The sequence below is a fragment of the Rattus norvegicus genome, chromosome X, assembly GCF_021556685.1.
Source record: "Rattus norvegicus strain SHRSP/BbbUtx chromosome X, alternate assembly SHRSP_T2T, whole genome shotgun sequence".
In the NCBI taxonomy this organism is placed as follows: Eukaryota; Metazoa; Chordata; class Mammalia; order Rodentia; family Muridae; genus Rattus; species Rattus norvegicus.
In genome coordinates this window covers 113913751-113929828 of record NC_141554.1, presented here as the reverse complement: position 1 = coordinate 113929828, position 16078 = coordinate 113913751, and the positions used below count along the sequence as shown (strand labels likewise).

Here is a 16078-nt window from a genome sequence, read left to right as displayed (position 1 = left end):
TCAACTTCTGAAAGTTGTTTTTTGACTTCTACACACACACACGCACGCACGCACACACACACACACACGTGTGCACAGACACATACATGCACACAAACACACACACCAAACATAAATACATATATACATGAATAAATATGTGTAAAATCAAACTTCAGGAACTAGGTGTGTATTACTGTAAGAGTGTTTGCTAGTATCCATATGACTGTGTTTGTTCGCCTGTAGGACAACTAACAAAAAAACCTAAAAAACTGAAACCTAAGATATTCAAAAATACATATGTGAATATATCCATTCACTTACCTGGTAAGCCAGGATCACCCTTTTCTCCTTTTGATCCCAGGAAATCTGGACGCATTGGTCCAGGAGGACCTGGAAGGCCAGGTTCTCCCTTACCACCCTTTTCTCCTACAGGGCCAGGGAGACCTGGCTGACCTTGCATGCCGTCATCACCTAAAATCAACAACGAACATCAAATTTGTTCATCCATAATTAATGAATATAAAATTATCACATGTCTCATAACTTAGGTAAACTAAGCACTCAAAACATGTATATAAAAATAATGACATGTGTCTGTGACCCATAACTCTAAAGGTTCTATAGAAATAAAGCAATTTGAAATAGGCAAAAAAATGTATATAACTTAATGTCTGCCAATAAATTACTTGAGTGCATCCATGTTGATAAATGCAGGTAATTAATCTCTCTCCTTTCTGGACTGTGGTTACAGGCTTACAATAAGGAAAGCCTGAAGTTTGATTCTCAAATTATGGGCTAAACATTTACAGTCTTTCAAGTATTCAAATTAGTATATCATCAAACTGAAAAAGAAGACATTTTCAACTTCTGGTATTACAAATGAGACTACTATAAACATGGCGGAGCACTTGTCCTTGTGGTATGGTGGGACATCTTGGATATATGCCCTAGAGTGGTATAGCTGGGTCTTCAGGTAGAAATATTTCCAATTTTCTGAGGAACCACCAGATTGATTTCTATCATGGTTGTACCAGTTGACAATCCCAACACTAACGGAGGAGTGTTCCTCTTTCTCCGCATCCTTGTCAGCATGTGCTGTCACCTGAGTTTTTGATCTTAGCCATTCTCATTGGTGTGAGGTGGAATTTCTCTATGACTAAGGACTTTGAACATTTCTTTAAGTGCTTCTCAGCCATTCAAGATTCTTCTGTTGTCAATTCTCTGTTTAGCTCTGTACCCCATTTTTAATTGGGTTATTTGATTTTGGAGGTTAACTTTGAGTTGTTTATATATTTTGGATATTAGTCAGTTCTCTGTGGAATGTAGGGTTAGTGAAGATTTTTTTCCCAAAAAATCTGTAGGTTGCTGGTTTGTCCTATTGACTGTCTTTTATCTTTAAGTTTCATGTGGTCCCATTTATCAATTGTTAATCTTAGAGCCTGAGCCATTGGTGTTCTGTTCAGGAAATGTCACCTTGGGCCAATGAGTTTTGGCTCTTCCCCACTTTCTCTTCTATTACATTCAGTGTATCTGGTTTTATGTGGAGGTCCTTGATCCACTTGAACTTGAGCTTTGTACAGGGTGATACATACAGATTTATTTTCAAGTTTTCTACATACAGACTACCAGTTAGACCAACACCTTTTATGAAAGATGCTTTCTTTGTTCCACTGTATGATTTTTGTTTTTGTCTCCCTGTCAAAGATCAAGTGTCCATAGGTGTATGGGTTTATTTTTAGGTCTTCCATTCCATTCCATTGATCAACTGTGTGTCTCTGTACTAATACCATGCAGGTTTTATTTTTTAATCACTATTACTCTGTAGTACAGCTTATGGTCAGGGATGGTGATTCCCCAAGAAGTTCCTTTATTTTTGAGAATTATCTTGGCTATCCTGGGTTTTTTTTTGTTTTGTTTTGTTTTTCCATATGAAGTTGAGAATTGCTCTTTCCTTGTCTGTGAAAAATTGTGTTGGAATTTTGATGGGAATTTGTAATAGCTAGAAGCTGGAAACAACCCAGGTGTCCCTCAACTGAAGAATGGATACAGAAAACATGGTTCATTTACACAATGGGATACAATTCAGCTATTAAAACAAAGACATCAAGAATTTTGCAGCAAACAGATAGAACTAGAAAATATGCTGCTGGAGGAAACTCAGACCCAAAAGGACATGCATGATATGTACTTACTGATAAGTGGATGTTAGCCCAAAGTACAAAATACCTAGGATCCAACCCACAGACCTAAGAAGTGTAACAAGCAGAAATGCCCAAGTGAGGATACTTCAATCCCACTTAGAAAGGGGGAGGAAATAAATCACAGGAGGCATAGGGAAGGAGGGGCCTGGGTGGGACAGTGGAGGAGAAAAGGAGAACAGGATCAAGTATGGCAGGGAGGACAGGAGGGAAGCCCAGAGGGTCAAGGGAATGAATGGAAATAGCAACATGGGAGGTGGGTGTGGGAGGGGGGATCCTCTAGAAAGTCCCAGAAACCCGGAGGTGAGACACTCTCTAGACTCTATGGGGGTGACCTTAGCCAAAATGCTGGACAGTGGAGAAGAATCCATCTCCAGTAGATAGGTGAACAGAATCAGAGTTCACCTCCAGTAGATAGACAGGCCATCAAGTGGAAGGATGAGGTTGCCATCCCACAGTCAAAACTTCTGACCCAAAATTGTTCCTGTCTAAAAGAACTGCAGGCACAAAAAATGAGAAGAGTCTGGAGGAAAGGTGGTTCAGTGACTGGCCCAACTTGGAATCCATCTCATGGGAGTGGGCAGCAAGGCCTGACATTATTACTGATGTTAAGATGTTCTCGTAGACAAGAGCCTGATGTCCCCTGAGAAGCCGTACCAGCAGCTGACTGAGACAGACAGATGCAGCACTGTTAGTTTTAAAACAGAAAAACCAAAACCTGTATTGAAAGAATTACAATGTTTAGATTTTTTGTTACACATATCTGTCAGTAAATTCCAGTCCTTACCTTTAAGACCAGGAGCACCACTCCTGCCAGGAGTACCCAAAGGTCCCGGTGGGCCTGGAGGTCCCATCATACCCATTTCGCCTTTGACACCTTTGGAAAATATCAGGTACTAAATTTCATGGTTTTGGACTTTGGAAAGATAAGATGGACTTGTAAAGGTATCAATCGGGAAATTATTTAGGAATGAAAGGAAAGCACAGTGAGATTTTACCCTTTATTTCTGTAAGCTTAGCCCTCATTCCTGAACAAAACTCATAGTTACTCACTCCCAAGGCTACATAAGAAAATTCACTAACCAAGGTGCCCTGAAACTAACTCTGCCCCCCATCTCTCTTTCCCTCCTTCCTTCCCTTCTCCCCCACTCTGCCCACCCCCAGAAAGCACATTTTTATCTTTATTTTATGTGTATGTGTATTTTGGCTGAGTAGGTCTGGGCGGTGCGCCATGTGCATGTATACTCCCAGAGGCCGGAAGAGGGCACTTTATCCCCTGGGACTGGAATTACAGACAGTTGGGAGCTGCCTTGTGAGAGCTGGGAATCCAACCACAGTCCTCTGAAAGAATAGCCAGTGATTTTAACCGTGAAATTCTTTCTTTGGGAAGCCGCTTGCAATGGAAGGATGATAAACAGATGAGAAGAAGCATTATGAATCATTAGATGTCACATGAGCTAAAGAATGCCCAAGTGTCAGGAGAGTGTCACCATAGAGTTGGATTCTTCAACTCTTATCATGCTCACTGGAGTCATATGAATTATAGAAATAAATCTGTTAAAAGCACCTTTTGATTTCTGACCCAAAGAATCTTAAGCAAAATGTTTGAAAAGTTACATTAAACCATCATATTTTGGATCATTTGTTATATAGTAATATATAACTGGTATTGTCACATGGTTAAAAATTATAGTGAAAACACCAATGGAGTTTCTAACACTCATACCCTTAACACTCTTCCTTAATAGATAGTATCAATTCATAAAATGCAATAGAAAATTATTTGTCAGTCATATTAATATTAGTTTAATTGATCCATAGTCAGACAGATTATTAAACATTACCTGGAAATCCAGGGACACCTGCTCTTCCAGGGATACCAGGTGATCCTGGAGGTCCTATAAGACCAGGGGCTCCAGGGAGCCCTGGACTACCTCTCTCTCCAGGGAGTCCTGGAACATCAAGCCCAGGAGGTCCTGGATCTCCCTTCTCTCCTGGTATTCCATGTAAGCCTAGTTGACAAAATATTAATATTATAAGTATTGATGTAGTCTCCACATGATCAATCTGGTAATTTTTCTAGCAAAGAAATTACATGATCTGTATGTGATAAACTTGGAAGAGTACATTACAGAAACTTTAGCCCTTGTACGTGTAAAAATGATTAATGAGAATCCAGCTTTAACATTTTAAATCATATTTCTTGAAGAGATATTTCCTCAAGTTGTTTTGGTAAAAAAACAATTTTTGAAAAATGTCCAGTGAATTTTTGACTAACTTTTTAATTAAGTACATTTTTAACCCAAACCATGAAAAAGGAGCCCAGTTTTCTGATACTTTTCAATAAATAGGATCATAGTTTTAAATCATTGAATTTGTTACATTTTCGAATGCACACTCTCCATGTTACCTCATTGTAGATTGTTAAACAGTATGCTTTGTCATTGGCCCACTGACCACAGCTGGATTCTCACTGTTCCATTACAGTACCAGTTATCAGTGTTGACCCCTTTGAATAAGTCAATTTGTTTTGGTTTGATCTGGGCTTTGTCTTTACATGTTGTTTTAATAATAGATACAATCAGTTCTTACCCTTTTGTATTAAGTTTTCTGTTGTATTATCTTGTTTTAAGTTTTATTTTAAATTTTATACTTAATGTTATTATTTGGTATTACATTTTCTGTTGCAAAAGAAAACAAGTATATTATATAAGCTGGCAGTTTCTGTCATGCATTATAACTCAGGCTTAGCAAGATATTAGCAGTGTTCTTGCTGATCACTCCTCTATGTAAGAAACAAGATAGACTAAAATGTGCTAAATTAGTATTTTACTTTGGCGATGATAACATTTATCTCAAAAATAAATTTATATGTTGAGAGTTCATTGAATAATTTTTCATTCTATTTTTGTTAACCTCTGAGTGTGATTGATATTAAAGTCTATGGCAACAAAAATTCAGGCAAATGCATGAATGTGAATCTGAAGTTAATAACTGAAACTGTTCTGATACTATGCAGCCTTTATGATCAATACACAGGCATATGCTGATGGGGTGGAAGAAAGCAGTATAGAAATAGAGTATGAGAAATTTTCACAAAATAATCACCAGGTATTAGCTATAGTTTAAGTATTGTAGTAAATATTACAATTTTATATTTTATTCAGATGCCTGTTAACAGTGTTTTAAATTTTCATGCAACTGTGATGTAAGAATTCAAAATGCCTCCACAGAGTCATGTACTTTTTCACACTAAAAGAAACAACAAAATAAAAAAGAAGGGATAAAATTTTTTCATTTTTCTTTGTGTAAAACCAGTTTAAGTCTGTAATAGTCAAATTAAAAATATTTCTTTCTTCAAAATTCCACTGCTATACAGGTTGGGCAGAATTGTTTATTGTTTTGTTTTGTTCTTTTATTTCATGAATGATGAAACAACCTTGTTCAAAACATGAGTTCAAGTTTTCTTATGTTTCAATCAGTAACAACATACCAGGGGCCATAAAAAGTACAATGTGCCATCAAATCGAGGTTTAAGATAGTACATGAATAAAAAAAATAATCATTATGGGTGGTTTTTTGTGGTATATAATCATTTTTATTAGATACATTTCTTTACTTACATTTCAAATGTTATCCCCTTTTCTGGTTTCCTGTCCATAAGCCTGTTTGTTTTATATTGTTAATCACAGTTTTGGAACTCTTAATGCAATAACCAACACCATACCTGGTGTCACTTAAGATCAAAGTACAATGTGTTCAATATATGGGTGTCTGAATTGTGGTCAACTTTCTGATGTGTTCATACGAATTAACAAAACGAATGTTGCAGGGCCGACAATGTCCCTTAGTATACCTGAGTAAATAGATTATGTTAATTTACTCAGAATCCACAATTAGCACAGACTCTCTTACAAATATAGACCAGCCATATGATTCTTTATCTATGGAGGCAAAACCACTAGCTACATGTTTACAAAACCTTTTCAACTATCTAACTGAAAAAAAGAGCATCTTAGTGTGCTCAGTTACAAAGTTTTTTTTCCAGTATAGAAGTGAAAAGAGGAAATCAAATTTATTCCTTTGAAATAAGAGGAAGTAAAATGCCTATGGTGTTTCTCTATAGAACATTCTTGTGGAACCCTGACAATGGTTTTCATGTGTTAATAACTTACATAAGTTCTACAGACAAGTCCTGTATGTTGCTGCATTACAACTACTGTGGTCTGAAACAATAAGCACTAACAGTTTGAGGTCTGCCTTTTTAAAACTCTATTGTTCAATGATTATACGGTAATGGTAACTGCAATTATCAAATTTTATTATTAGAATAGATGGATTTTTAGATGAACAGAAGGGGAAATCATCAAGTATTAAATTATCTCTGATGCTGTAACCTATAATTCACAATTTGATAAAATTATATACATACATGGCTTACCTCTTTAATCCCATTACAGGTAGACATTCATATACACTGCAGGTCCTATAAGAGGCACATTTACTGAAATCTTACCAGGTTGGCCTATTGGCCCTGGAGTCCCTGGTGGTCCTGGTGGTCCCTGAAGACCAATTCCTGGCAGCCCTGGTGGCCCTATTGGGCCAGGTTGTCCATTTGGTCCAGCATCACCTTTTTAAAAAAGCACAGTTTACCTATTAAAATACCAGTAATTTTTTCCTTTTCCTTTATTCTTCTCTCATACAATGCATCCCCAACAGCAGTTTTGCCTCCCTCCACTCCCCCCACTCCCCCTACTCTCCTCTAGTATCATCTCTTTCACCCAGATCCACTGCTCCTGTTTCCCTTCAGAAAAGAGCAGGCCTACCGGGGTTATCAACCAAACACAGTAGAACAAGAGGTAATAAAACTAGTTTATCCAGGAAGAAAAGGACAAGTAAGTACCCAATGCAAAAATCCCATTCCCAGTCGAAGCCTTATTTAACACAGGGCCAAATGACAATACTTGTCTTACCTTCTCAAAACAGCAACAAGCTACTTCAAACTGGGTAACTCTTTGGTTATAAAAATGTAGTTTTTAGTCACTTGTACTTTAAGCAGATAAATTTCAACATCTTTTTAATTATTAATTTGGGATTATGACTGAAAATATGCTCAAGATTCTCTCGTCTTGCCTTCAATATTTTGACATTTGAAACTTCACTCTCTGAATTTCCTCTCATTCACACTTTTCAAAATGATTACATGTATTAAAATTTGGTTAGGGATCATTGAAGAAGAGGGATGGGAGTGAATGTAAGAGTCAGAAGTCAGGACTGTCCAGAGAAAATCAGTGTCTTCTGGATATGACAGGGCAGCTGCATTAAGGGACTCAACAGTAGTTGCAGTCACCTGCACATGCTCAAACCAATATATGGTCTTGCTCAGGGAGGAGAGGAGCTCATGAGTCTCCATTCCTAGTAGAGGAACATTTGACTGTTGATGGCTTTTAGGAGGGAAGGTCAGTTTTCTTTAAGGTGGTATGTTGTTTTTGTTCTGATGTGAGATGCACACATTGGACCTAGTGGGTTACTTTTTAAGATGATGTAAAATGAGGAGGCATGGAGAGGTGAAGGATTGATCCTGAGGGCATTATAGGTAAGAAGAAGAAAACTACATAGTATGTAAGAATTTCTATAAAAGAAACTAATGAAAGCATTGTATTTTTAAAGACCTGTTCTTTCTTTACACTGGGATGAGTTCTGAGAAATGTATACAGTTGTGTAACTGCCACTAAATCCAGATTAAGAACCATTTCGGTAATCCTCAAAAGAACCAGTGATAGGTTGTTGGGCTGCTTCTCCACATCCCAATTTTCTTGCAGCTACTGTCTACTTTATTTCTTACAGGTTTTCCATTTCCAGAATGTCACAAATGCAATTACGCAGTATGTAGCTTCTTGAATATGTCTTTTTTTCACTTAATACGACACATTTGAGATTCATTTATGCATGTTGTGTATACAGATATCCAATTGTTTTAGCACTGTTTGTTGAAAAGATTTATCTTCCTACTGAAATTGACTGTGTACATTTTTGAAAGATACATGTTGGGCTAAGATTTATGTCAGCACTTAGAATGTATGTTTAGCATGCATGAGGTCTTGGACTTGACTCCTAACACCACAGATCGAATATTTCATTGTATAGCTACATTACATTGTGTTAATCTTCATTGTTTGATAGACATTTGGGCTGTTTTCAATTCTTGTTGATTATGAATAAAGCTTCTTGAACAGACACTTACACAGATTGTTTTACACAGAGCTTCATAGTTTTCTTTAATAAATACTTAGAAGTGAGTTTGTTGTTTCAGAGAGTAAGACTGTGTTTTACTTTCTAATATACTGGCACAACATTTTCAAAGTGGAATGAAGTTTTTGGTCCTGTGCTAAAGATTAAAGGGATTTTGGATTTTAACTAGCTGTGTGCAAAACTCAGTTATATATACTTGGTAGCAATACTTCTTGTTCTGGAGAAGAAATTTCTTACAGTTATGTACCTATCTCATTGCTGCTTAAATCTACATTTTTCAGATGACTGTACTAAAGATCCTTACATGCATTTGCTTACCATTTGAATGATTTCGGGGGTGAAATATAAATACGTTTAAATTGTTGCCAATATTTTCAACTGTACTTTTAAATTTTGTAAATGGTTTCTTACTGTTGAATTTTAAGGATTTATAAGTATTATGCTTGCAAATACCTTGTTAGATATATGATGTGAAAATATTTTATTTTAATGAAGTCCAAATTAGCAGTTTTCCATTTCATGATTTTTTTTAGTGTCTTATCCAACAGTTTCTGTCTAGATTATGATCATAAAGAGTTTTGTTCTGTGCTTTCACTTAAAACTAAATTTGAATATACACTGGTGTTTACTCTGTTTATGAGGTGAAAATTTTTTTAAATTTCTTTTTATAATTTTATTCTTTAATCATTTTTTACAGTTCCGTTAAAATTTGTAGAAATGGAGGCACATATGTTTCATTTGCTTGTTTCTTGTGTACATATACAATAGTTTTTGCAGTATTTGTTAGACGTTTCTTTTTCTATTGAAATTTTAATTTGCGAAAAACATTTTTGTGAAGATAGAATTTACCTCAGTGTATGCTTAGGATACAAGAGCACTTTGTTTTTATCTTCAGCACTACACACACACACACACACACACACACACACACACAAACACACACACACAAATCAAAGACAATTTTATTTCTAGACCCATGTATCAGCAAGTCATATATTATAAGAAATATTAGTCACTTTAAGACTGTATCAAGTTTTCAAATCAAATTCTTTGAACTCTCTAACATAGGACATTCTTAATTTGTTTTGGCTACTGTGAGGTGTTCACTTTTCCACATAAATGTTTGGATAATTACAAACTTCTGCTTTGTTTTCCTTAATGGTACGACTAGTCTATACATTAATTTGGGCAGACTTGCTATCTTAAGAAAATTGGGCCTGCCAGTACACTGGCATAATATATCATTTTATCTTTTTTATATTTGGCTTATGTCAGTGTTATTTTTGTAGCAATTTATTACCATATAAATACTGCACTTATTGTTATATATACATATATGTATATAACATATATTTAAATTGTTATGTCATATATATATCAGAACATTATGATATTTGCTGCTATTTTAAATAATACTTTTTGTCTAATTCTAATTTGTAAAACTTCATTTTGTTTTATATAGTGGCCCTAATACTCATATTACAAAATTGACTTTCTGTTCCAAAGGTTTTATGTAAGATGGTTTTCTAAATTTAAAGTCATATCATGTACAAATAGATCATTTCTTCCTTTCCAATCTGTATGCTTTTATTTGTCTTATACAATAGCTAAATATTTTCAGTATAATAATGAATTTTTTTTAGGAAACAACTCTTTGTTGTATCCTATTTTTGGAGAAAAGCATCAGTAATTCACAATCAACCATACTGGATTAAGCTTTTTATAAATTATATAAGGCTTATCATATAGGACTATATCATAAAAAAAGGACCTTTGGTATCTCAATGTTGATGACAATTTTTTTTTCTGAAACAGAGCTTCCCACTGCTCTTCTGAGTGGCCTAAAATCAAGTCTTCCTTGAACTTGATGCAATCCATCTGCCTCAACCCACCATAGGCTGAGTCTAGAGGCTGGCTAACAGGGTTTCTTCAGTTTGTAATTTTCTAAAAGAATTTTTTTAGAAATGCATGCTGAATTTTATCAAATAATTTTAGCAATATTTCAGGTAATAGCATAGATGTAATTGTTTGGACTGTCCAAATAGCAAATTATGCTGAATACCTTTCAGACATCAAAGCAGCTTGCATTCTGAAGATCGTGATGGTCATGAAGGTCATGCTAGAGTTTCTTTTTATATATTGTAATATTTGATGTGTTACTGTTGTTTGGAAAAACTTTTCTTTCTTTTATTGGATATTTTTTATTTACATTTCAAACGTTATCCCCTTTCCCAGTTTCCTGTCCATAAGCCCTCTATGCCATCCCTTCTTCTATGAGGGTGCTCCCCCACCCATCCACCTAACTCTTCCTGCCTTCCCGCCCTGACATTGCCAATCAAGCAAAACATTCCAAACTCTACTAGGAAAAATATAGAAATTCTAAAATTCCTTCAAAATATTAAACAGATACAATGGTAAAAAATGTTCATGTTTCAAATAGGCTCCCATTTCATTTTTTTTCATAAAATCATGTTTCAAAACACTTAGTAGGTATCTTTCTTAAAAAGACTATCAGTAGATTATCATTCAGAATATTTGATTTGTAATTTTTCTCATGAGCTGAGAAAGATAAAGTGTTGGGAAACACTACAACTTTGAGTGATTTACATCCATTCAAAATTAGGTGGTCAAAGATATATCGGTATTAATAAAAGAATTCTCTTAAGAAGTTGTCTCACACTATTTTGGGGATTTTCACAATAAAACCCATTCTGGCTAAAATTAAGCTGAGCTATATATTGATTTAATGAAAATCAATTCAGCATGATTTGGGAATATAAATTTAATTTAGACAATTCTCCAAAATATTTATCATGAGAATTCTATTCTTTGCAAAATGAACAATGAAATAAAATTAGCCAAGCTAATTATGTTAAAACTTTTGCATTTTATATTTAAGGATATCAAGTTCAAGATGGTTAAATTAGTAGAGAAATGGGGATATGATATCAACGGTAAAGAGGGAAAATGAGTCTCTTAAATGATAGTTAATTCACTCACAGTAGGGGACATGTACATTTGAACTATGTTGAGAAGAAAGGCAAAATACTTAGTACAGTTTAAAATTTTAACAAGAAAAAAATATATATCCATGTAAACAACATGATACTAAAGGATAGTTAAACAGATGAGGGAAACAGGATTGGCAGCACAGAAAGGACCCATCCATATACAGTAATTGATGTGATAGATATGGCCAAATAATCTACTGTTGGGCTTCTATTTTAAATAAGTGATATAAATACAAAGTATTTGAGATTAATGACACTATAAGTCTGAATGTCTAGGCAGTGCCTGGCAGGTACATATGTCTTAGACAAACACAAAATTAAAATAATAGAAAACATAAATAAAACAATAAACCAAAACTTTGTAACAAAACACTATAGCAATTCAAATAGGTAACCAACACAGGAATAAAATACTCCTGAGTTTACTCTAAAAAATGACAAGTATTCAGGGTATACTCAGAACGCCTTCAACTTAAGACACAGCACAGTCCATCAATTCAAACTACAAGTGTTTGTCTAAAAAATCCACAAGAGCAGGTAAAAAGCTGGCCATCCTATATCATCAGAGAAATTAAATTGAATATGTAATTTATGATACTACCACAAAGAGGTAAAACTTTAATATCAGATAGAATCATGATTAACTGAAAATATTATACTAGGGTGAATTTTAATGTGGCTACCCTTTTAGAAAAAGATCTAATAGTCTCTTATACAAGTGAGCACACACATATGAGCACAGTTCTAATCTTAGCTACATGTATAAGCATACTCAAAACATGTATCCACCAAAAGACTCAGAAGTCTTCTAACAGCTTCTTCATAATACTCGGGAACTTGACAAAACCCAGAGATTCTAACAATGGCATCTCCAAAAATTTAGTAGAAATAAGAACTAGCAATGATATTTTTTCTAAAAATATGCACAGTGAAAGATATTTCATAAGAATGTCCTTATTGCATGATTCTATATTTAAGGTTTCTAGGACAGACAAAAGAATACTAGTTCTAAAAAGCTTCATAACAATATTGGTATGGTTGTTACAAACTAATTGGAACCTTGAATAAGGTCAGTTTCTGGATGTGTGTGTGTGTGTGTGTGTGTGTGTGTGTGTGTGTGTGTGTGTGGGTGTGGGTGTGGGTGTGTGTACCAGGCAGGAAAACGCAGATACAATGAGCTGCATCCCCAGCCCTGGAATATATGATATTAGATTGTGTTTGTCAATACATCCATGGATTTTTTATAGAAACAAAACACATAGAAACCTTTTATATGCCTGCTGAATATTTAGGGAGATGAGCACAACGTCTGCAACTTGTTTTGATATTCATCAAAAAGAAATTGATGATTATATATAGAGATGTATAGATGGACAGATATATGAGAAAATATGTATAAAAAAACATTCACTATAGACCATCAGTGGTGGGTGTATATAGCAGGCATGGTATTGTCTTTTCTACACTGTATTATATATAACATTTCCATTTCTGGGGTTGAGGAATGAATCCAGATCCTTTCACATACTAGGCAAGTTCCCTGATGTGCAACTCTATCTCTAGCTATTACATCTGTAGTATTTCATTTAAAAATAATTTTGAATGAGACAAAATTTTATAATTAGGACCTAAGCAGCAGGCCGATAGACATTTGATGTACAGTTCTTTTTACTGTTCCTGTGTATTTGAAAACTTTACAATGGAATGCTTTAAAGTCTACTGAAAAATCTACTTATTTCCATCAGGTTAGAAAAAGCCAGGAGATATTTGTGTTTTTGTTTTGTTTTGTTTTATCCATTATTGGGTAGGGGTTGGAAGAAACAAGTGCTTCGTTCATTGTTGCTAGGAGTGTACAATGGCTCAGACAGAGAGACATTTCACACTATTTATACTCTTACCTTTTTTTTAAAAGATTTATTCATTTATTATATATAAGTACACTGTAGCTGTCTTCAGATACACCAGAAGAGGGCATCAGATCTCTTTACAGATGGTTGTGAGCCACCATGTGGTTGCTGGGAATTGAACTCAGGACCTCTGGAAGATTAGTCGGGTGCTCTTAACTGCTGAGCCATCCCTCCAGCCTTATACTCTTACCTTTTACTAAGAAAATTAATTTTTGCTCTTCTAGTCTACTATTGTACCTGCACATATCTAAATTACATGTGTGACATTATTTGCAATCAGATATTATGTAGTCACTGATAGTATACCCATGCAATTTAATACGAGGCCACTGAATTAGGTTAAATTTAAATTATATGGAGTAATTCTTAAATTATGAAATTATACAAAATGAATAAATCAAAAGGCAAGAGACAATTATATCCTCTGTTTTGACAAATGAAAAAAAAAACTAGTAGAATATGAACAAAATTAAAACAGTGGCCGACAGGCATCATGGAATTTCCAATTAGCTTGCTTATTACCCATAACCTTTTCCAAAGGTTTCAACATAAATAAAAGTTTAAAACAAATTGAAAAGTAACAAGAGCCTCCTTACCTTTTGGTCCAGGTAGCCCATCCAAGCCAGTGTGTCCTGGAGGACCTGGAGGTCCTGGTAAACCACGATCACCTTTTGGACCAGGTGTTCCTTTGAAACCTGGGAATCCTGGTGGCCCAGGTGGCCCAGGTAACCCAAATCCTGGCTCTCCCTTAAGCATACACATGACAAAACACAACGAAAAGTCCCGTGACTTTCCTGGTGTTTACCGTTTACTATAGAGAATCGAAAGCATTGAATACAAAGCAATATTTCTCTTCCATAGTAAGGAGAGGATAATTAAATTAAAAATAATGGGCATGTTAGAGAAAATATCTGAAAGGATCAGAAATAGAATTTAGTAAAAGCAAAGTAAATGAGTTGGAATGTTTTCAAAATATGAAAGTTAACTGAAAATCCAAGGATTAAATGACACTCTACTCATTTGAGGAAACGTGAATGTGGACTGAGAATTAAATAATTCGTGTAATTATTTTTAACATGACTAAGTCTTATAATGCCATTGTGGTTTCTGTATACAATTTCCATTTAGTTAGATCTGAATGCTGAAGCATTTGTAAGTGAAATGTTGTAATTTTGAGATTTGGGTTAAATGAGACCACCCACTTCCCAAAAAACAGGAAAAGATCAAGGAAGTGTTACTATAATCTTAGTCACTTTGTACCTGGCAAATGCATATGTGAAATTTCATTACATTATTTCTTTGGCTTCTGTGTTTATTTGAAAATGCTCATCATAAAATAAAAGCAGGCCAACAGAGATATATTTTTCTCATGAAAGCCTATCAGATGTTTTCCCCAAGAAAAACAAGTAATAAGAATGAAACCCAGAGAGATTAAATCATTTAAGCACAGAAGATATAGGAAATGTTGGGATAATTACACACTGCAGCACTCTGCTGAAGGCTGACTGAAAAGTGTTAGAGGTTAAATAAGATACAATAGAAGAAATATAAAGGAAGTTACTTATTAGTACTACCAAGTAGCAGGGATTTGATTTATGTATCCTTAATGGAATTGGAACAGAGGAAAGAATACAGGAAGGGCTTGATATATCCAGCACAACTTTACCAATCATCACACATGTACTGTAAGTATGAAATAAGTTATTGTTTATATACATAAACATAGGCCAAGCTGATCACTGGGGTCTTTCGTCTAATCCAAAAACCTACCAGTCTAACACAAGGTCAGAAACTTTTTGGATCTAAGTATTAACTCTTATCGTATTAAAGATGGTTTGGGATTTGTTATTTTTAAATGAAAATATGCTCTGTATCAATATAATAAAGATTTGGTGTAATGTCTAAGATGAATAGGAACTGGGACTAAGGAGAGTAGAGAAGATGGAAAAATGGAAAGGGGTAAGGTAAAATGTTCCAGACTGGGGCTAGAGAGATAGCTCAGAAGTTGAGTGCTCTTGTGGAGAACTCAGGCTCGATTCCCAGCACCCACACCGTAGTTAACAACTGTCTGTGACCTCAGTTCCAGGGCATCTGAGGCCCTCTTCTGACCTCCACAGTCATCACACCAGGCACCCATGGTGCACCTATATACTCATGCAGACAAATCACTCATACACGTACAAAGTAAAAATAAATAAATCCTTTAAAAATAACTTTCAGACCTTGGGTCCTGGAAAGCCCGGTAACCCAGGAGGCCCTTCTGGGCCCATTCTTCCAGGGGCCCCAGGAGGTCCTGGAGGTCCAGGAATTCCTGGAAAACCTGCAAAATAGCAAGTCATTGTTTTTAACCCACAGAAAGAATAAACTTTAAGATAGTCACATCCTCATCTCCCTAATCATGCTTTATACACTGACACGTGGAAATTACAGGAGCATTCTGTATGGCCACTTAGAATCAAGCCTAATAGACATCTGTGACTCTCTACATCATCACCTTATCCTTTCATTTCCACAGAGTAATGGCTGTAGATGAAGATGTGCTCTTCTGAAGTATAGAATACATCAGAATTAAATATTGTGAACCAATGCCACACATAAATACAGGCCTTCCCTTCTGCTTACATTGTGATGGAACGTGGCAGAATGCCTAGCATGTACTTCTGCAGATGAGCTAGATTCAACTTATGTATATGAGCATTAACACAGAAAATCAAATCTGTCATTTATA

At 35.2% G+C, this 16078-nt stretch overlaps 1 protein-coding gene across 4 annotated transcripts in view; it reads right to left on the bottom strand.

Annotated features, from left to right (window-relative positions):
• Col4a5 (collagen type IV alpha 5 chain) overlaps positions 1-16078 on the bottom strand; it is a 197757-nt gene that overhangs the window by 44941 nt on the left and 136738 nt on the right. For all 4 annotated transcript variants that reach the window (XM_087600278.1, XM_087600280.1, NM_001426996.1 and 1 more), the window contains 6 exon segments: positions 15573-15670; positions 13947-14097; positions 6697-6810; positions 4025-4192; positions 2968-3057; positions 304-453 (listed from right to left, as the gene is read on the bottom strand). In XM_087600278.1, the coding sequence (XP_087456404.1) occupies positions 304-453; positions 2968-3057; positions 4025-4192; positions 6697-6810; positions 13947-14097; positions 15573-15670 (771 nt within the window).